Source organism: Suricata suricatta, chromosome X (assembly GCF_006229205.1).
Source record: "Suricata suricatta isolate VVHF042 chromosome X, meerkat_22Aug2017_6uvM2_HiC, whole genome shotgun sequence".
Taxonomy (NCBI): domain Eukaryota; kingdom Metazoa; phylum Chordata; class Mammalia; order Carnivora; family Herpestidae; genus Suricata; species Suricata suricatta.
Genome location: NC_043717.1, coordinates 96,354,963 through 96,377,810, shown reverse-complemented (window position 1 = coordinate 96,377,810; position 22,848 = coordinate 96,354,963). Strand labels below are relative to the sequence as shown.

Below are 22,848 nucleotides of genomic sequence, written 5' to 3'. Positions count from 1 at the left end.
GCAATGGGAAAAGATAGTTGCAAATGACATATCAGATAAAGGGCTAGTATCCAAAATCTACAAGGAACTCCTGAAACTCCACACCTAAAATATGAATAATCCAGTGAAGAAATGGACAGAAGACAAGAACAGACACTTCTCCAAAGAGGACAACCAGATGGCAAACAAACACATGAAATGATGCTCAGCATCACTCATCATCAGGGAAATACAAATCAAAACCACACTGAGATACTACCTCATGCTGGTCAGAGTGGCTAAAATAAACAAATCAGGAGACTATAGATGCTGGCGAGGATGTGGAGAAACAGGCACCTCCTACTCTGTTGGTGGGAATATAAACTGGTGCAGCCACTCTGAAAACAGTGGAGGTGCCTCAAAAACTTAACATTAGAACCACCCAATGACCCAGCAGTAGCACTGCTAGGAATTTACCGAAGGGATACAGAAGTGCTGATGCATAGGAGCACATGTACCCCAATGTTTATAGCAGCACTTTCAACAATAGCCAAATCATGGAAAGAGCCTAAATGTCCATCAACTGATGATATGGTTTATATATACAATGGAATACTACTACTTGGCAATGAGAAAGAATGAAATCCTGCCATTTGTAGCAACATGGATGAATATGGAGGGTATTGTGCTAAGTGAAATAAGTCAGGCGAAGAAAGACAGATACCGTATGTTTTCACTCACATGTGGATCTTAAGAAACTTAACAGAAGACCATGGGGGAGGGGAAGGGAGAGGGAGGAAGGCAAACCATAAGAGACTCTCAAATAATGAGAACAAACTGAGGGCTAATGGGGGGTGGGGGAGAGGTGAAAGTGAGTGATGGGCATTGAGGAGAGCACATGTTGGGATTATCACTGGGTGTTGTATGTAAACTAATTTGACAATAAATAATATTAAAAAAAAGAACTTGACCTTACTGGCACACTGATCCTGGACTTGCCAGCCAGCAGAACTGGGAGCAATAAATGTCTGTTGTTTAAGCCAGTTTCTGGTATTCTCTTATACCAGCCTGAATTTAGGTATCAAAACACAGGCTTAGACTTTGGATCTGGTTTTCCCAAATCTCAGGACTGTAGTTACTGGTGGTAGTGCCTCCTTTGAGGGCAACTTGACAATACTACAGGTCTTTTCTTAGACTTTGAGCAGAGAATGTGAGAATTTGGGGTCCTCAGTGTCTTTCCCTGGTTCTCAGCACATTTAAGAAGCAACCAACTGGGGCACCTGGGTGGTTCAGTCAGTTGGGCATTCAACTTTGGCTCAGGTCATGAACTCCCTGGTCATGGGTTCGAGCCCTGTGTTGGGCTCTGTGCTAATAGCTCAGAGCCTGGAGCCTGCTTTGGATTCTGTGTCTCCCTCTCTCTCTGTTCCTCCCCTGCTCTCACTCTCTCTTTCTCTTTCTCTCCCTGAAAAATAAAGATTAAAAAATATTTTTAAAAAAGAGGCAACCAATCAACTCTGTTCTACGTTTTATTGCAACTACAAAGTTCGAAGGTAACAAATACTTGGTGACTCAGAGCCTGCTGTTTTTAATGGACATTTGATTAAAAGGAGAAAAAAATCATAAATTGAATACCTCTTTGCCACTTCCTGCCACTCACTACCTGTAGCCTCTTTAACCCTGGAAACAGGGGAGCTAATGCCTTTACATCTAATGGGATTTAAAAAAGATATTCCAGAAACCACAGAAGCAATTCAGAGAACAATCCTTAAATTTAGGTTTCTCTGGAACTTTGAGCACCAAAGTCAATATCAGCCACACTTCAAGCAGAGAAAGTAGAATCAATAGTACATGTATATGCATATATATGTGTATTTATACATGTATGTATATGTGTATATATGTGTGTATACACATATATTCATATTTAATATAGAATTCTAAATATATAAGATATATGTGATTTTAAAGGTATGTGTGTGTATATGTGTGTGTATGTATACACGCATATATGGCCTTATATGGTATTTGGAGGTAGTCACGCTGTCTCTGTCTATAAGGGTGTTTTCTCACGTGGAATGCTGAAACAGGGCAAACATTCAAGAAAGGGAGACCAGACCAGACTGACACCTACAAGCACCGGCTGGAACTCCATGTGGATTGATGGAAACCCATGTCAGTTCTTGCCTCTGCCCTTAGAGACAAGAACATACTGTAGAAGCGAGGCCTTTCAGAATGGACTTGAACACACGCTCTTGATCCTGCAGTCAGAGGAGCTGAAGTCGGACTCAGGGAAGATAGGACAGCTGATTAGGTGAATCAGCAGACTGGCCACAAAGTGCATGAGCCACAAAACGGTCACTGCTTTTCTTCCGCCCCTGAAAATCCCCAGGAATCTCTCTCCCTTGTGCTCTCCTTTGTCCAGAAACACCCAAGAATGAAGACTATGGAAATCGTCCATCAGCCTAGCCACCTTGTCATATGACAAAGGCACCAAATGGTCATTGCATGAAGGCAGACACGCGGGATTCCTGCAGCAGAGAAGAAACCCCAGACATATGTAAGGGGGAGCATATTCATCGATCACATTGGGAACATTTCTATCCTCTGACTGGAGGGACTTTGCCACAGCAGCGGGGCCTTGAGGAAGGTGAGCTGCTAATCTGGACACAGACTTGTCTAACCTTCCTATTATTCATTTCTCAAAAGGCGTCAGGTGAGAGGTTACAGCAGATCTGATTTTACTTTTCTTACCATAAACTAGCAAGGTTACCTGATGTCCTTCATGACCTGTCAGGAATGGTAGTTCAGTTTCCTATACTTTAGAGTTAAAAATAGACTCCAACTTTTTAAATGACTGCTAATTATAGAGGTTTTGCAGAGTGCTTTTGTAGGTGATTTGGAGATGGAAAATGAGGGGGGCGCCTGGGGGGCTCAGTCGGCTGAGCATCCGACTGTTGATTTCAGCTCAGGTCATGATCCCAGGGTTGTAGGATGGAGCCCTGAGTCAGGCGTGGGCTGAGCCTGCTTAAGATTCTTTTTCTCTGTCTCCCTCTGCTGCATTCCCCTGATCACAAGCCCTCTCTCTCTCTTTTTCTTTCTTTCTCATTCTCTCTAAAAGAAAAAATAGGGGGGGAAAGCTTTAAAAAGATGAAAAATTAGTTGTGAGGTTCCTACTGCTTCTTTTTCTTTAACATTTTTTAATATTTATTTATTTTTGAGAGACAGAGACACAGCATGAGCAGGGGAGGGTCAGAGAAAAAGAGAGAGACACAGAATCGGAAGCCCAGTCCAGGCTCTGGGCTGTCAACACAGAGCCCGACGTGGGACTCAAACCCATGAACCGTGAGATCATGACCTGAGCCAAAGTTGGACATTCAACCGACAGAGCCACCCAGCACCCCCACCCTCAATGCTTCTTCAGCAACATTGAATTTCTCAGAGCAGTCAGTGAAAACTTGTTCATTCAGGGCTCCGCAAACCAGATCATGCACTGGGAGAGCAGAGCGGAGGCACAGCTTAGTGTGTTTACAGAAATACTGCTCCCAGGGAACAGAACGGCCTCAGCTCAAACACATGAGACTTCCGGCCTGGGAAAGATGCAGAATATACACTGGGCAGTGTATCAACTTGGCTTCCAGACCCTGCTCTGGCTCCAGCTATCTATGACCTTGGACGGGTCCTTCCCTCCTTGGGGCCTCATGTGTATCTCTGTAAAATGGCAATTTGAGAACAGATGATGTCATGAGGTCCTTGGACACTCCTGTCTGGGGACAAGGCTTTCCCTGGCCACTACCAGGGTGTGTGTCTCTATCATACCTTTATTCTAAAGTCTGAAAACGACCTTGTTGGAAAGCAAAACAGTTCCCATAAGGAATTTGAGGTACTCCACAGACACTTGTGATGTTTCCTTCATTCAACAAATGTTCATTGAAGCTTTCTAGTGCCGGGTTCTCTGGTAGACATTGAGGGAGATAGGGGTGGAGAAGATCAGATGTCCATACTTTCCACATTTTATACTTCAGGACACGCATGACTTAGAAAATCTTCCATGAGCACCGAGATGGCTCAGACTCTCACACAATGTGAAGTTCTTAGGGGCAGGCAGAGCAGGGCCAGGACTAGGTTGAGACAAGTGAGTCACTCCAGGTGCAAATTTAGGAACTGCTGAAGCACTTGGCAATCAAGATGAGTAGTGGTTTACCAACATTGTTTTGAGAGTGCCCAAAGATTGGTATTGATTGATTGACTGACTGATTGATTTACTATTTTGAGAGAGAGCACACATGCGTGAGTAGTGGAGAGGGGCAGAGCGGGAGAGAGAATCTTAAGCAGGTGCTTTGGATGCTCACCCGAAAGACCGGGAACTTTTTCAGGACAAAGATTATGTGCCTTTTCATTTCTGTATCCCCGTGCTAACGAGAGCCTAGAGCAGTAGAAACGTAATGAACATCTTCTGAAGGACTGAGCAGGCTATACAATAGAAAGATTCGGGGAGCCTTGACTCTGACCCCAGCTCAGCACTAGCTGGCTCTGTGACCTTTCTCAAGTCAGTCTCCTTCTCTGGCTCTTCATTTGCTCACCTGAAGGGACTGAACTAGCTCAACTCTGGGTTCTCTCTACCCTTGCCATTATATACTTTTCCTTCTGGGTGTCCATCTTGAACCTAGTGAATAAATAATACATAGTGGGTTCAGTCTTCCCAGAATACCTTTCGTCCTCCTCATATGCTGTCAATACTGCCACTGTACAATAAACTTAGAATTAGAATTGTTCTGTCTTGGAGATCCAAGCCCCTTTCATTCTATGGCCCTAGTTTACCACTGGACTGTGAAATTCCATTAGATTTAGCCAAAGTGGTTAACTGTCAAAAATCAAAATTAATGCAAAAATAATTGTGATGGACACTATGTAGAAATTTGATTTTTTTCCTTTAAGTTTATTTATGTATTTTGAGAGAGAGAGGGAGACAGAGAGATCACAGGAGAGACAGAGAGAGAGAGAGAGGGAGAGAGAGAGAATCCCAAGCAAACTTGGGCAAACAGCCTGCTTTCTCTCTGGGCTGAGTTGGCACTGCCCCTGAGACAGGTGGGAGCCAAGATCTTTAACCTTTTCCTGACAGATTCGGGCCTTTTTCCTCGATATCTTGTAACCAGGCTTCCATAGGAGGGTAAGGAGCTGCTGAGTCCCTTCCATGAAATCCCCCCAGGACCTCCCAGCTAATCGCAAGTCATCCACATACTGAAGCAGGACACAGTCACATTGATCCGCTGGGAATCAAGACAGAGGCTAATGCAGTGCCGAAAATGGTTGGGGAGTTTCTGAACACCTGAGGCAACCTGGTCCAAGTTAATTGGCCCTTTCCCCATTTTCAGGATCCTCCCATTGGAAGGCAAAGATCAATTGGCTCTGGGGGTCCAGGTGGATGCAGAAAAAAGCATCCTTAAAGGCCAAATAGGTGAAGAAGGTGGCTTCCCCTAGAATGAGCCCCAAAAGTGTATGGGGGGTTGGGACAACTGAGTATATGGTGACCAGTTACCTGGTTTACTGCTCACAGGTCCTGAACCGGCCAATAGTCATCTGTGTCTGGTTTTTGGACAGGCAAGAGGGGTGTGTGCCAAGGCGACTGGCATGGCCAGAGGATCCCATACCATAAAAGTCTCTCCAGAGGTGCCTGGGTGGCTCAATCAGTTAAGCATCTGCCTTTAGCTCAGGCCATGGACTCACGGCTCGTGAGTTCGAGCTCCATGTCGGGCTCTGTGCTGACAGCTCACAGCCTGCAGCCTGCTTTGTATTCTGTGTCTCCGTCTCCCTCTGCCTCTTCCCCGCTCACTCTCTCTCTCTCTCTCTCTATCTCTGTCTCTGTCTCTCTCTCTCTCTCTTACACACACACACACACACACACACACACACACACACACACACACAAGTCTCTCCAGGTATTTTTGGATCCTGACCTATGCCTTCTGAGGGATGAAAAATTATCTCTGGCAGATGGGCTCTGCCTCAGGCTTTAATTCTACAACTGCAGGGCTTTATGTTTTGGGCCAGTCCTGGTAGGCTGTCTTCAGCTCACACCCCCAGGACCTTAAAGGGAAGCTCAGGCACTGGTTGTAGCTCTTTCCTGAGACTACAGAGATGCCACTCCTCTCCTGGAGGAATAATGATAGTCATAATCTTTGTTTCTGGTTTCCATAGGCTCAGAGCAGCCTGTCCCCAAGAGTTGAAAGTTATCTGGGCTGCAGACCTCCCAATAGGTCAGGGTCCATTAAAGCCACTGAGCAGTCAGGGAGGGACAGGAATTCATGGATGACTTCATGGCCACCTAAACTGCATCGCTGAAGCAACAGGAAGGTATTGCACATCTGACTGCCTGTGGCCCCCAAGGTGGTGGCTTGTCTATGTGAGAGGGGCCCACAGGTCGGGTCACTACCGAGTGTTCTGCTCCAGTATCTACCGTAAAGTCAATGGGTCAGCCCCCATATTCATTCGGACCATGGGCTCCTGGGGGCCTAACAAAATAGAGCCCGGTCTGACCTTGTCCTCCTCACAGTCCTCCATGGCGCCTAGCCCCACAAAGTTATCTTCAAGGGCCTCAGGAGGCCATGGGGCCAGTTGGTACCATCCCTGGACCACATGGCTCCTTTTCTTTTTTTTAAAAAAATATTTTTTATGTATTTTATTTATTTTTGAGAGACACAGAGAGAGAGAGACAGTGCGAGCAGGGGAGGGTCAGAGAGAGAGGGAGGCACAGAATCTGAAGCAAACTCCAGGCTCTGAACTAGCTGTCAGCACAGAGCCTGATGCTGGGCTCGAACCCACGAACCGTGAGATCATGACCTGAGCCGAAGCTGGACGCTCAACCGACTGAGCCACCCAGGCGCCCCTCACATGGCCCCTTTTCTTCTGCATGGGGCTGAGAGTTGTCCAGTTGCTGGGGACACTCACTTTTCCAGAGGCCCTCCTGACGACAGAAAGCACACAGATTCCACCATAATTTTGATCTAGGGCAAGACCCTCCCCCACACCACTCCCCTTTCTGGCCTTGGCCTTTTCTCTGCAGGGCACCTTTCCGCGAGCATTCCGACCACTCCACCGAGGCAGCAGCTCACAAGTCGGCCTGATTTTGCATCTTTCTGCGTTCTTCCTTCCGTGCCGCCTGGTCACCGTTAAACAACACCTGGATTGCCACTTCCAGCACCTGACTGGTATTCATGCCAGTGAAACCCTCTAGCGTTTGCAGCTTGCGCCGAATGTTCCCCTGGGCCTGACCTACGAAAGCTGCATTAGCCATCTGCTGGTTAGCCGGCGCTTCTGGATCAAAGCAGGTGTAAGACGAAATACCTCAGATAATCTCTCATAAAATTGCCTCAGGCTCTCCTCGGGTCCGTGGAGCACTTCTGATGTTTTACTCATATTTATGGCCTTTCTCCTCACCCTTTCTTTATGCCATTTAGAAGGGCTTCCTGATACCGTTTAGTCCTTGCAAACCCTCCATCTATACTTGAGCCATTTGGGTCCCATTTGGGGTCCTCCCCAGGGAAGTAAGCCTGAGCATAGGCCTGGGGGTCTAGTGTCCCAGCCGGGACATTTTCTTCTAACCATTGTAGGGCTGCCTGGGTAATTTGGCGAAACTCCTCTGTATCGAAGAGGGTCAGAAGGAGCTGGCGGTAGTCCTTTCAGGTAGATTTGTGGGTCTGAATCATGGACTGCATTAGGTCAGTCATAGCTGGGGTTTCCCCGTATAGGAGGGGGTATGGTGCTTCCGTTTCAGGAGATCTGTACTGGTAAAGGGTGGGTACATAAAAACACACTGACCTCCTTGGATCTGGCCTTCCTGATCATAATAGATGGGTCCCCTGGTTTCCTTCAGTGGCATCTGTAAGGCTCCCCAGTGTGGCTGCCAGGAGGGGCTGCCCTCACTGGCCTGATTCTCTAGTCGCCACCCAGGAAGCAAATGTGGGGTTAAGACTGGTGGTCCGTGGGAGTCAGTCACATTCGGGGAGGCTGGTGGTGCTAGAGGTGCTGAGACCTCGGGACCAAGGGCAGACTCTGACAAGGTTTCCGCAGCTAGGCCTGCTGGAGACACAGGCAGCAGTGAGAGGTACAGTGGGACATATGGTGGTGGGGTTTCTTCAGGTTCTCTTGACAGTATGGGCTTTGGAATTTCTGGCTGGTATTTAGAGGAAGCTGTGAGGTGACCCATCATAGCTTTACAGCTTTCTTCAACACAGACTTTTAGCCAAGGCATACGGGACAGGACCAGGTCCTGCCAACAGTCAATGTAAGGAAATTGGTCAGAGTAGCCTGGGTCCCCTGGAGTGACCCTGAACACTCAGCCAACTAATTCGTTATCAAGTGAGTCCTTGGAGGGCTAGCCCACCCCGAACGATGGCCAATCCGTTTCACAGAATGTCCAGAGCTTTCCAGGAGTTAATTTCACACCATAATTTCCTGAATATCCCTTTTTGAAATTTCTCAACATACAGTCTAGAAGAGTCAGTTTACTCTGCTTTCTGCCCATTTCCTCCCCTTAACATACGGCTTTCATGCACATGAGAAAGGAAAAATAGGAAGGAGGGAGACTAGTTTGGAGAGGACACACACTCATTTGGTTTCTGGCCACTCTCCTTTCAGGGATATTTCAAGCGTCTCTTAGCATTGGTGTGTTCAGTCTCAATCCCTGACCCAGATCAGACCCCGAGGAAGTCTAACACTGCCTTAAGGCATATGAGGTCACCATGGAACTGAGGATCAGGATTTAACGCTTGCTTCAGCCCTTGGTCAGATTGGAACCTTCCCATTGTCTGTCTCATTCACACACAGTCACACAACGACTCCAACCCACCACCCTACGTTCAGCGCCTTAAGAGTTGCAGCTTCATTCCTTGTCCCTTGTGGACTTACTAGGGCAACTCTGGGAGGTGATCAGGCTCTCCTTTGGCCTCTTAGGGGCAGGTCTACCAAAACAAACCTGGGTTCTTACCCGACTGACAAGCAGAGCTCCTTAAGCTGGTTCCGGGGCTTCATGGATTTTATTAGCACAGAGCGTGCCTGTCCCCAAGAGTTTCTCAAATGATGACATCTACATGCCTATAATCAAGAACTTACAGAATCCAAAGCTCTGGGTAAAATGTCGGTGCTCCCTGGGAATGTTTTATTCAAAATGAGGAGTATATTGTATAGGATTGGTTGCCTCCCAGTCAGCTAGAGAATATAGGGAAAGAAAATCATGTCCTCATGTCCTAAAAGTCCCAGCTCAAGGTCTACATTAATGATGCAAAAGCTTCTATGAACTAACCATGAAAGGAATCTATCTCCTGTAGCCACAGGGCCAAGATATGGAAAAACCAAATTAAAATCTAATCTTTTCATCTTCTGTATTACAACACAAGATGAATTCCCAGAGTCTCAGATTTTTTTCACATAATGTTAGGGCACTGATTGGCAATGGATAAGGTCCTGAATATTGGAATGAGGCCAGATGCACATCCTGATGAAGTTGGGTTATTTGAACCCCCAAATTCTCTGCGGCATCTTTGCCAATAGATGCAGACTGTCCACTGCTGTCTAACGAAGTATTTCCCCTCTGTCTGAAAAACCTGTAATCGTCTTGCCTGACGTGGCAGCCTTGCACAGAAGCTACACCCACCACCTCTCATTCTTTCAAAACCCTGTAAGAGCCCTCACATTCCCACAGGCCAAGACATGTGAGTTTTAGTGTGACCTGTGAATCAGTGTAGAATTTACCAAAACAACTACATGATTTTTTTTTAAACAAATAGTTAGAAATCTGGGAAATCTGTGTGGGAAAAAAAAGACTGAAGTTAGAGTATGAAGAAAAAGAAAGTTGAGGTAGACCAAATTGATTGATAGGGAGTCATTAAGCCAAGGCTCTGGATTCAGTGTTTTTGCTTGAGCAGATAGGGATGGCTCTAACAGCTTGCTTGGTTGGTTGACTGAAATAAGTCCCAAAGGTGGCCTATCCTTCATTAAGAAGAAATGCAGGAACTTTCGTGGTATATTGCAGAGAAATAAAGCCAAAGCCTTAAGGAGACTGGAAAGTTAGAGTGAATTTATCATGTAAGATGTGTTCACTCACCTTGGGAGTTCTAAGAGATACAACTTCCACCAAGGCCATGGTTAATTGCTTTCTAAGGGGAGTCCAGGCATCTGTGGTGGCTCTTCTCTTCTCTGCTGGTCAGAAATGACTGTGGGCTTGTCCTTAAGGAAGGACCATGCTTCTTTGCCAAATAATTTATGCTGTCCGTTGCTACAATTTTCCCCAATTGACTTCGGGCCAATTGATAGGGTGACAATGCATAGTGGAAAGGTACATAATCAGAATTCCATGAGATTATTCCATATTGGCTCTGAACTACCAGGAATTCCATGAGACTCAATACATATATCAGTATTTTTCTCTAGTTAGAGTTAGTGGCTTATGGAGTTGAGGTAATCAAATGTACTTTTATCTTAGGCTCCTCTCACAAGAATCCAATTAGTCAATGAATCCATGCTATGGTCATTTCCAAGTCCCATAGTGCATTAGAATGAACATATTCAATAAGTGGCAGAATTTCCACATTGGCTCCCTGACCAATGGAATGAGGGCTATCGTGGTAGGAAAAGACTAAATAGAAGCCATTAAAACTGCCCTAACTATAAAAACAGTAAACCCAAAGCAATCATATTCCTATGGGGGTTGGAGTAATTTTGCTACCATTAGAATTAGAAAAATGCAGAGCTGTGATTCTTATGACATCCCTTTCAACTTCCATACTTGCCTTATGCAGAAAAGAAGGATCTTAGAGAAAGAGAGATTATTATCATCAGCCTAATGATGGCTATTCCAATTATAGCTGTTGTTCTATGTGTAGGATTGTTGCTTTGGCAATCAATACATCCCCAGGCACCTGGTATACAGTATTGGTTGAGCAAATGCTTTTTTCCTTCTTCAATAAGTATTACCAGAAAGTCTGCCTTGAGCTGGAAAGGGCAGCAATGCACTTTCACTTCCTCCTTCAGGCTATATCAGCCTGACATGTCTATATCAGTGATGAGCATATGTCATAAATTATTCCGTAGGGACTTTGATTACCTTTCCCTTACAGCACACATCATTCTGGGATTTTGGTTTGTTTGTTTGTTTGTTTTGCATTGATGACATTATTCTTGTTGATAAAGAAGTAGAAATTAATATAGACACATTGGCAACGCACTTTAATGACAGACCATGATAAACAATTCCCACACAAAAATGAGGGACCTTCCAAATTAGTGAGATTTTTAGTGATCTAGTAATCTGGGAAATGTCAAGATAGTGCTCATAAGTGAACGGAAAGTTCCTAAATCTTGCCTCACCACCAAAAAGGAACTCAGCAATAAGGTGGTCTATTAAGATGCTGGTTGTAATGTACAGCTCATTGTGGTGTGGTATTGTGACCCATTGACAAGTGATCTGAAAACCTGCTACTCTGGAATGGGACCAAGGAAAAGAGAAAGTTCTGTGATCCTACACCTATGGCTTCACAGAGAATTCCCTGTGACCAGAGGACTGGAAGAAATAAGATTATGCTCAATTTTCAGTAGCCATGCACCATCAAATTAATTTCCTATTGTTATATAACAAATCCACAGCTCAAAACGATTCAAATATTTAACAAGCAGTTCTGTAGGTCAGAAGCCACGGAAGGCTCCATTGGTTTCTCTGCTTAGGGTCTCATGAATTCAAAGTCAAGGTGTTGACCATGCTGACTCATTAGTTAAAGACTTAGAGAAAGAAATTGCTTCTAAGCTCATTCAGGTCCAGTTTAATAAGAATGTAGGACTGAGGTCACCATCTCCTTGCTGTCGCTTAGCTGAGGCCACTCTTAAGTTCCTGGGACCACTCCTACACCTTCTTCAAAGTGGTAATGGAACATGATGATCACAGTGGCTATAAAGGAGATTACTCATGGGCTCAACAAAATTAACTTACATTTACCATGGCCCCTCTCACTATAGCCACTGGAGACCATGTAATCTGCTGGCGGCACACCAAAACTAAGCCGCCAATATGGTACTGTTTCCAAGAAGGGTAGGTCAGCTTCAAGGTGACAAGGTGATTCCTTGGGTCTGATTCCATAATCGAAGCAGTGCTTTTCTCTTAGTCAGACAGACAGTTATTCTGGATGTGGATTTTCTTCCCACCCAGAGTTCTCATAGAGAACCAGAATTTGTAGTCTTAAAAATGTCATATCCAGGGGTGCATGAGGGACTCAGTTATAAGCATTTGACTTCAGCTCAGGTCATGATCTCACGGATTGTGAATTTGAGCCCCACGTCAGCCTTGCTGCTGTCAGCACAAAGCCCGCTTTGGATCTTCTGCCCTACTCTCTCTCTCTGCCCACCCCCCCTGCTCACATGCGCTCTCTCTGTCTCTCTCAAAAATAAACACTTAAAAATGTCATATCATATCCACCATCACGGTATTCTATGCTGTATCATGTCTAAGAATAAAAATCACTTTACAGGAAATGAAGTACAGCAATGGGATCATGTTAATGAATTTCATTGGTCTTAGCTTCACTATCATCTTGAATTGGCTGGCTCAATAAATAATGGAATGACACTTAGAGTCTCAGTTATAGTTTTAGCTTGACGTCAATTCCTTTTGAAACTGAGGCAAATCTAGGAGGTGGCAATGCTCTATCTTAGTGTCTGCTATGTGATGCTGTTTCTCCCATAACCACATTTGTATCTTTGGCAATAAAGAACTGGCAACGTGAGGACCTCCTCTCACATACTCTTATGATGTATCCAGTAGGAAAATTTTACTTCCCATCCTTATGTCTTTAAGCTCTGCCAGACTACAGGTCTTTGTTCCATATGGAGAAATTTTATCATAGGTGACCCCTCAATGACCCATTGAAATGGAAGTTGGGATTTCCAGTTAACCACTTGGGATTGCTCATCTGTCTCAATCAACAGATATAAAGGGGGTTTCTGAACTGGTTGAGACAGTAGAACCTATCAAGGAAATGGAGTTCCTGCTAAGCATGAGCTAAGAATAAGCATGTGTGTGGAATGTCTAGAACACTTCCTAATACTCCCATGTTTTCTGGTTTGAGTATGTGGAAAATTACAACAATCCAAATCAGGCAGGATATCTAATGGTCTAGATCCTTCAATAAAGAAGGATTACATCACCCAACTCCAAGGCCAAGAACCATGACCAGGTGAAGTACAGTCTCAGGGCAAAGGGATCAAGAAATGGATAGTGAAAGGACACTGTAATAAACACCAGTTATGACCATGTGACCTGCTGCAGAAACTAGGACCTTACCATAGTCTGATGACTTAATAATAACTGCCACCTCAGGTGGGAAAACAAAGAAACACAAGTTACCTTTCCAAATGAAGTCATAGGGAAAAAACCCAGCTTTTATTAACAGCAATTCCTAAAACTTTTAAAGCTCCAACTACTTTTTCTTAGCCTCTGGAAGGCAATTCTCTTAACTAACACAGGTTAGGATGCCTCAGCAACATCCCATTCCATTCTAGAAGATAGCAATCTGGTTCTTAGTTTTTGATTCTTGAGATAAAAGGATTATATGTTTGGGCTCTGCTTATCTTTGCTGAGAAATTCATCAGATTCTATTTTTTTCTCATTCTCAAGGTGTTTAATTAAGTCTTGTCTTTTAAATCTGAAAATGAAGAGACAAGTCATTAACCAAAAGACACTACCCCCCCCCAAAAAAAAACCCTATGAAGTGAGAGACTCTGTGGGGGGTAGAGAGAGAAGCTTCCAATCTACATGGGAATAGAAAATGGACCCTCACGGTAGGGAAAATCCAGTAAATACAAAGAGTGTCTTCCGGGGTCAATGTCCACCTCAAATTCTAGTGTAAACAGAAGTCTCCCTGAGCTTGGAAGAATGAGGGAAACTCAGATAACATCAATCTAAATAACTACAGAGACAGCATGAACACTGAGTGAGGACCAGGGTTTGAGAAATGCCAGGCAATCCTGTCCCCACCCCTTCCCCAGAACCGCACTGGGCCCCCCTGTGAAACATATTGGAGTTTCTCTCTACACCCACCTTGTTGCTTCCTTGATGGCAAATTCAACAAATTGTTTCCTCAGTTCTGGAGGTCCTAGAATTCCTTCAAGTGATTTGAAGGTTATTTTTTCATATTCTGAAGATATTAAAAAAAAACCCATCAGTATTTCTAAAGTACAAAGAGAAAGTAGAACTCAATTTTGGTGTATGTGCTGCCCCAGTAATCTTACAAGGGCTACAATGTTACATGCAACAAGCTTTACATGCTTAAATCTGGACACCTGAACATTTCTACCTATGGAATTCTGGTAAATAATAGCCAACTAAGAACTGAAAAAAGAACAAAAAGAAAAGAAGTATACTGGGACAGTCAGAATAAAAATGAGTTATCCTAAATTACGGGAAAACCCAATTCTGGAAACAGATGAACCTCAAGAGGTAAGCTGGATTTATTCCAAGTCATTAAATGAGAGAGATTTCCCATGGGTTTTTGTTTGTTTGGATACAAATTCTTATACTACTTACTTTGTCTGTACTGTTGAATGTCTTTCAGTATTTGATGTTTTATAGTACTGATCACCTCTGGATTTAATGACGGTTTATTCAGCATTATTCCCAGCACAGGCATTCCTGTGTCCTTGGGGTCATCTGTAGAGACATAGCTGGTAATGATCCCCCCCGCCAATGCATTCCTATCAGGTCTGTGACTCAGCCCACCTTTGCTGAGACTGGTGAAGTCATGAGACAAAGACTCCAATTGGTTGGATGGAACACCGTCTCCTGCCATAGTCACAGGCTCTGGGGGGACAGATTTTGACAAGAAGTCATCAGGTGGGATTTGACCACGTTCCTTCACCTCCCGAGGGATAGTGTGATTGACAGAAGCATGTGGAAGCTTAATTTAGAGACTGAGCTGCAGTTAGGTACAGAGGTGTTTGAACAACCTCACAGGGACATTCATGTACTCCACGGTTTCTTAAATTTTGTATTTCATAGCATAAATATAAGCCAGAGAAAAATCTCAGACCTGACATATTCTCTTGGGGAAGTCAGGTAATACATGTGAAATGGGCAAAGGAAACAATACAGTGTGAATTTACGTTAGGAAGGGAGTCATCAGGGATATGACAGACAGCAGGAGGGGGAGCCTCCATGACCCCGTGGTCAGGCAGGACCCTCTGAGGAGGTGACCCCTAGAACAGGAGACAGGGGCCTGTGCACGTGAGGAGGAGGACATCCAGCTGCCGTGAGGGCCAGTGCAGAGCCCCTAGGTGAGGATGAGCCGGGTCATGGAGCAAAGGACAGGGGTAGCGAGAGCGACGGGGACACCCAGAGGACGTGTGCAGGAGAGGATGGCAGGACCGGGTCCTGCAGAGCGTGGAGAGCAGGGTCGGGACCTCCGATTCTGTTCTGAGCGCTCGGGGGAGTGGGTGGCGGGCTTCAGCATGGATGTGGCAGGACGGGATTTCTGTGTGTACATGGCCACTCTGGCTGCAGACATAGACAGTATGTGTCAGATCAGAGCTAGAACGATAGGTCAGGGGCTCCTGGGTGGCTCAGTCAGTTAAGTGTCTAACTCTTGGTTTGGCCTCAGGTCATGGTCTCACAGTTCATGGGATCAAGCCCTGCATCAGGCTGTGTGCTGACAGTATGAAGCCTGCCTGGGATTTTTCTCTCCCCTACTCTCTGCCCCTCCCCTTCTCTCTCTCTCTCCTAAAAATAAATAAATAAACTTTTAAAAAAAGGATAGATCATATAAGTAGTTACTGTAATATCTTGGGGAAAGATCATGTCATAGAGAACTAGAAGAACAGGCAGAAATGGTTGGATTCAGGAATTTTTACAATATTTATAGGGGGAAAGTAAAGGGAAAGCAGAAGACAAGAATGAAAAGGGGTGACTGGCGTGCCTGGGTGGCACAGTTGGTTAAGCTGACTTCAGCTCAGGTCAGGTCATGATCTCAAAAATAAATAAACATTAACAGATTTTAAGAAAAAAAGGAAAGGGGTTACCAATCAGGAGAAGGGAATCAGTAGAGTGTGGAATTTGGGAATCCAGGAAGGTTTCCATGAAGGAGAGAGTGAACACCTGTGCCCAATGTGGCTGAGAAATTCACCCAAAGCCAGTGACCTTGAGGGAACTGTTCTACTGGCAGGGAGCAGCCAGAGGCCAGGCTGCACTGGGGCAGGTGAGGATGGGGGTGGGGGGGGTCAGGTATCATCACCTTTTTTCAAGGACACGGCTGACACCCCGGCCTGGGATGCTCCCTCTCCTACCGGCCTCACTGACAGCATATCCATGTTCAGTCTTCTCTTACACGGAGGAGAAGTCCCAGGTTCTCTATGACGTCTCATTTGGTTGTCCAGCCTAACAGGCAACTCTTCTACTTTATTGGTTATAATTTCCTGAGAAGTATCAAGAAACAAAGTCCATTAATAAAAAAAAATGCAACCATTGCAAAACCGCATTGTACATATGTGTGTGCAACATGCATCTTCATCATTGTAAGTTTTCTTGAAGACCAAGGTTTCCCATGCCCCCACCAACACTCTGCTGTCAAGAAACCTAGCCTCATTTCCATCCAGTCTGGGGAGGAAATGGAGGAAGATAACATAGAAGATTGTACAAAGTCAAACATGTTATAATCATAATTCATCAGAGTGCTTAGGGAATGAGCAACTCTCACTAGCCAAAAGTGGATAAAAATATGATTACTTCTTTGAAGTACTACAAATACATCTGTGTCAACCCATTAGGAGAAATAGTTCCGCCTCATTGTCCTCTTTTTAGGAGGCCATTACAAACCTGTTCACAGCAACTGACAAGACAATAGAAGAAAGGAAAACTACAGGCCAAGATCTCTCCTGAATTTGGACACAAAAATCCTAAACAAAAGTTTAGCAAATATAATACAACAGTATCTTGAAGGATGTACAATGTGTCTTGGGAGGGGGTTATTGCAAAAAGGCAATATTGGTTTGAAATTTGAAAATCAATGTAATGTGCCACGTTAACCAGCAAACAAAAAATGAAAACCCATATGATAATTTTTATAAATGGATAAAATTTCAGCACCTATTCATGACAAAAATGATTAGAAACTTGGAATACAGGGTGACTTCCTTAATCTCATAAAGCGCATCTACAAGAGAAAACATTAGTAAATGTCATACTTAATGGTAAAATATCAAAACAGTTTTTCCCTGAGTTTGGAAGAAAGACAAAGATGTCCACTGTCCACTCAATAGTTTCCAGAAGATCCTAAAAGTGCACCTGGAAAATACAATAGTTAAAAAGTTTGGAAAGGAAGAAGTAAAACTGTCATTATTCACAGATGACATTGTTCTGTATACAGAATGTGCAAAAGAATATAAATAATTAGGCTTAGTAAGTGAATTTAGTCAAGTTACAATATATAATAAAAACTACTTTTTCTATTTCTGCAACAAATAATCAGAAAAGAAAATTTTAAATGCCATTGAAAATAGTATCAAATACATTACATATCTGAACCTAACGAGAGATGTGCTAAAGCATGACATGAAAAGTACAAAACATCACTGAGAAATTAAAGACTCCAGGAAATGAGAACTACTTTTCACATAGATTGAAATTCTTGTTAGTAAGACTCATTATTATCAATTCTCCCCCAAGTGATCTCTACCAGTCCTGCTTAAAATCCCACCATGTTAGGTTTTTTTTTCCCTTTTTGAAACATTGACAAGAAGATAGTAAATAGTCTATGGATACCAAAGGGTTTAGAATACACAAGACAGTCTTTAGGAAAAAGAACAAATTTGGAAGATACACCCTATGAGATACGAAGATTCACTATAGAAATGCTGTAATTAAAACAGTGTGGTCAGGGCACCTAGAAGGCTCAGTTGGTAAGATTCTGACTCCAGTTCAGGTCATGATCTCCCAGTTCATGGGTTTGAGCCCTGCATCTGGTTCTCTGTTGTCAGTGCAGAGTCTGCTTTGGTTCCTCTGTCCCCACTCTCTCCGCCCCTCCCATGCTCGTTCTCCCTCCCTCTCTAAAAAAAATAAATAAACATTAAAAAATACCCATGTGGACTGGTAATGAAGTAAGGTTGGGCAAACACACCAGTTGAAGGGCAGAGGACCTGGAAACAAACCTGGAAATACAAAACAGCTAGATTCATCACACGAGAGTCCCTTCAAATCACTGTGGAAAGAATACTGTTTTTGATAAATCCACATGATAGGTACAGGAGGAGAAAATGAACCTTTATTCTTACCTCATTTCATTCCATAGATCTTTATTAGAGATGAATAGAAGACCTAGTAGAAAACTTGGAATATTATCTTCATGGGTTTAGGGTAAACAGAGATTTTTTTAACAAGAGAAAAAAGCACTGATTAAAAATAATAGATTGTTTAATTAGACATTACTAAATTTAAAACTTCTGTTCATCAAAAAGATGCTTTTAAGAGAGAATAAAATCAAAACAGATCTGTAGGAGAGACCCCAAAATTTTACATACAAAATTTATATATAAAATATTCATATACTCATATATATTTATAATGTATAAATAATATGTAAACTTTGTGTTTAAAGATATAAATACGTATGTATTACTGGAGATACATACACACACACACACACACATACATATATATATACTTCTCTCTCCAAAAACTGCTAGAATCCAGAATGCATGTAGAAATATATCAGCTTAAAAATTACAAACATCCCAGGGCACCTGGGTGGCTCAGCTGGTTAAGTGTTCAACTCTTGATCTTGTCCAACTCTTGATCTCGGCTCAGGTCATGATATCATGGTTTGTGAGTTCAAGCCCCACATTGGGCTCCTTGCTGATAGCGTGGAGCCTGCTTGGGATTCTGGCTCTCCCTCCCTCTCTCTCTCAAAATAAATAAATGAACTTAAAAAAATTACAAACATCCCAGTAAAATTTAAGCAAATGACCCCAAGAGGCACTTCGTAGAGACATCCAAATGGTCAATCCATATCTAAAAGGTGCTCAACTTTATTAATTGGTAGAGAAATGCAGTTTAAACATCATGAGCGGTCTCTGTACAGCCACCAGAGTAGCCAAGATTCCCAACTGTCTGTATAATAAGTGTTTGCAGCATGGTGTGATTGGAACTCTCAACCATTGCTGGACCCAGACTCCCACCCAGATTCCCAAGGCCATAGCAGAAAAGTTAGATAGAACTCTTTCAAGGCTGAGATAAAGAAATCAAGGAAAGTACAATCAAGCAATCTGGATTCAGGTGAAACAGGCTAATTCTGGAGATACAAGAAGCATGAACTGATGGAGAGTTTCTTTAAGATGTTCCTGTTTGAACAACTCAGCCTTAACTTTTGTCTGCAAAGGGTGCAGGTTGCCCTAGTTTGTGTTACAAGAGGCACAGCTCTGGTAAGACCCTATGGGGGAGAGGAAGTATGGTTCCCCGAAAGGACACAACAGACAAAAACAATGGACATCAACTTTGCTAGTGAAGAAAAACATGTCCCCATACACCTGTTGGTGACTGTGACTTCTTTAGTGAATTGCTTTTTCTTTAAATGCCCTGAACGTTCCCAAGTATTACATTTGTTCTTCTCTTACTGAGTGTTAGCTTATTAAGGCCACATGCCCCATATATTTCATATTCATTGGAAGTATTTTCCCCTTAGTTTGTTGAAAGCTACCCGGTACTCTTTTTTTTTAGTTTCTAAAGTTTCTTTATTTATTTTGAGAGAGAGAGAGAGTGCACAGGAGATCAGAGAGAGACAGAAACGGAGAATCCCAAGCAGTCTTCATACTGTTAGTGTGGAGCTTGATGTGGGGCTTGAACTCATGAACTGTGAGATCATGACCTGAGCTGGAAACCAAAAGTCAGACGCTTAACCAACTGAGCCACCCAGGTGCCCACCCTCAGTATTCTTTTAAACAATTCTGTTGTGCCCAAGTTTTTAAAATCGCCCCAAATCACCCCAAAACAAACACCAGAGACTGCTAGGGAGACCAAGTCACACCTGCAAAAGCAAAGGGCCTTTATTACAATCTTAAGCTCGGGCTCACAGTCTCCAGCCGACCCAGCAGACCCGCTGGCCACGCGGAGAGACCCCAAAAAGGCAGGGCAGGGCCTTTTATACCTTTGGGAGGGGGCGTTACAGGAAATGATGACAGGTGTACAGTGATCCAATCCCTGCCCCCCCCCCCATCAACACTGGCAGTTGCGGGAGCCAGTCATACCATCCGGAGCACTGACCAATCAGAGGGGGCCCAGGACGCCCCACGTGGGGTTTGACTAGGCCCACCTCTATAAAGGTCAAAGGTAACGGCAGGCCTTCCCCGATTGGGCGCTGCAGGAGTTGTCCCTCCTTAATGCGCGCCCTTTCAGGAGAAGCCGGTGCCTTCCCCTTTAAGTAAAGGGGAAGGCTGGATCGGACCTCCGCCGGCCAGGGGAACGCCCCCCACATGGCCGCCAGGCGCATCTCCACCGCGGAGGTGCGCGGCGACTGGCTCCGGGAAGGTTGGGACAGCCCGGTAGTGAGGGCTGGATCGGACCTACATCCTTACACTTCTTTTCAGGGGGCTTCAGTGGCTCAGTTGGTTCAGTGTCCAACTCTTGATTTCAGCCCAGGTCAGGACCTCACAGCTTGTGAGTTCAAGCCCCACGTTGGGTTCTCTGCTGAGAGTGCAGTCTGCTTGGGATTCTCTCTCTCCCTCTTTCTCTGCCCCTCCCCTGCTCGCTATCTCTCTCTTTCTCAAAAATAAATAAACATATTTAAATAAAAAATAAATGAATAATTTTTTTTGCTAAAATGAACCAGTGCCTATTCAAAATGTTTGAAATAAAATAAATCTAATACAAAAAATAAAGATAAAAGTTAAAAGTAAGTCAAGAAAACACTACCTTTCATAATAAACGTTAAAATTAAATAATAACAGGCGTAATTATGGTGCAGGTGACAAGAAAATGAATCTTCTTGTAAAGTTTTTTAAATGCTACAATTTTTTGAAGGTTAATGTTTCATGACTTCATCCCCTGCAATACTATTTCCGCTAATTTACAGATGTGAATTTTATAAAATATTGTCTATAAGTATATTATAAATAAAAATTTTTAAGTGGAAAATTACACATATATTGAATGCTTACCACTACTGAAATGATGAAATATCTTTATATTGGTATACAAGTACTTTGCAACCATTCAAACATGGGTTTTACGCTAACATTGACCAGCTAGAGAAACCGCTGATGACATCAACTTCTAGAAAGCAACAGATTCTAAGATATGCAGTATGATCTCAATTTGGGGTAAAACATGTCTATTCGCACATTAAAAAGTGCTGAAAGGAAGATAAAAAATGTATTCATATTTTGCTGTTTTCTCTTTGTATTTATAACATTTCATCTTTTCTCCAATAGGAACAAATTTTATTTCTTAAAATCAGAATAAAATGTAGTAGTGAAAAGAATAAAGATAAATAATAAATCAAAGAAAAGTACATCACCCCACAACTGAGACAAAGTATCCAAGTAAGAACATGAAAACACCCCCCACCCCCACCTATGACTGAGATAAGGACTCCGAGAAGAGTCCCCTCACCAGCACTGAGACAATTCCACAAGGGATGTCCCTCACAGAACTGTCTCTCTGACCACCAAAGACAGCCCTGTCTCCAAAATGGCCGACGCGAGCTGCCCAGGGTAACGCCTCCCCCCTGCTGAGATCAGAACCCACAGAGGCGAGGTAGATCGCCCAGGAAGATACCACACCTAAGGGAGAGACACCTCCTGGGCTCAGAGAGAGTACCCAGGGAAAAGAATCCACACTCCAAGTATTAAAATGCTGACCTGGTTCCAGGCGCTTGGCAGCAACTCACAAAATGGCGCTACAGGTCTGATGCTTCTCAGATGGAACTATCCAGAAAGTGCCCTCTGGGAGTTGCTGGAAAGACGCCCCCCCAGCCCCCCACTAAGGAGTTTGGGGGTGGTGTGCAGAGGCGCATGTGCGGCCAGAGAATTGGGAGTCGTGTGCAGAGGCACGTGTGCGGCCAGAGGACTGATACATTATTACTTTCCCAGGTAGCTATAAGGGAAGCTGCAGACACCTTAGTTCAGACAGCACACTGCACGGCAGCAGCCCGGCCCCGTCCCGGAGAAGCTTCTCGGGTGCAGAGCCTGGTGCTGGAGAAGCCTAGAGAAGCCTAACACCCCCTCCCACCTAGCCTGCTGGGCCCCCCATGGAGCGCGAGGAAGCGTCTTCTGCTGCCACACTCAGGCGCCCTCTACAGACATCCTCAGTCACTGACGCCACAGGAAAACTTTTAAAGGAACCATAACATTTTTCACACATCAGGGAAAAAGGGTGAGTTTGAAACTGAGAGGGAAAAAACAAAGCACCACCATACTATATTCACAGTAAAAAAGGAAGGCTATGGTAAAAATGCAACAAATATTCATGAGGAAAAATTAAAAGCATCCATTAAGACAGGTGTTGATCTGAGATCTACATTGTACATTCTTCCTGGGAGAGAAACATTAGAAGTATTCCAGGTAAAATCAAAGCAAGATGAGACTTCCCACCATCATCCCTTCTGTTCAACACTCCCTACCGGAATTCCTACCTGGCACCTTCAAGTTGTAAATAGGATGTGCCCACAGCAAACTCTCAGACCGTTCAATTACAGGACAAGCCCAGGGAGTGGTGCTTTTCAGGGCGTCACCAGGCACGTCAAAATGGCAATTGTCTAGGAAGAGAGATTGCTAGGGATATCCAATCAGTTCTGTCCCCTCCAGTGGATGACAGGTTGCTGGTGTTCAGAACTATCCTGGATGTGAGGTCGTGGGTTTCAAGGCCACCAC

At 44.0% G+C, this 22,848-nt stretch overlaps 1 protein-coding gene across 1 annotated transcript; it reads right to left on the bottom strand.

Annotated features, from left to right (window-relative positions):
* Positions 1 to 13,341: 13,341 nt before the first annotated feature.
* On the bottom strand, positions 13,342 to 18,316 carry LOC115284330 (integrator complex subunit 6-like). The gene is made up of 5 exons (XM_029931024.1): positions 18,259 to 18,316; positions 16,224 to 16,404; positions 14,525 to 14,647; positions 14,039 to 14,135; positions 13,342 to 13,643 (listed from the first exon to the last, which is right to left on the bottom strand). The coding sequence occupies exons 2-5, from the start codon at positions 16,351 to 16,353 to the stop codon at positions 13,547 to 13,549; spliced, it is 447 nt and encodes a 148-aa protein (XP_029786884.1). The 5' UTR covers positions 16,354 to 16,404; positions 18,259 to 18,316; the 3' UTR covers positions 13,342 to 13,546.
* Between the last annotated feature and the right edge of the window lie 4,532 nt (positions 18,317 to 22,848).

Bases quoted from the DNA above. Each gene is read 5' to 3' on its own strand.
- LOC115284330 (XM_029931024.1), bottom strand. From the start codon at position 16,353: ATGAGACGTCATAGAGAACCTGGGACTTCTCCTCCGTGTAAGAGAAGA. The intron at 14,648-16,223 runs GTGATGATACCT...ATGTCTCTACAG, and splicing joins AGCCGTGTCCTTGAAAAAAG to ATGACCCCAAGGACACAGGA. The intron at 14,136-14,524 runs GTAAGTAGTATA...TAATATCTTCAG, and splicing joins CATTCAACAGTACAGACAAA to AATATGAAAAAATAACCTTC.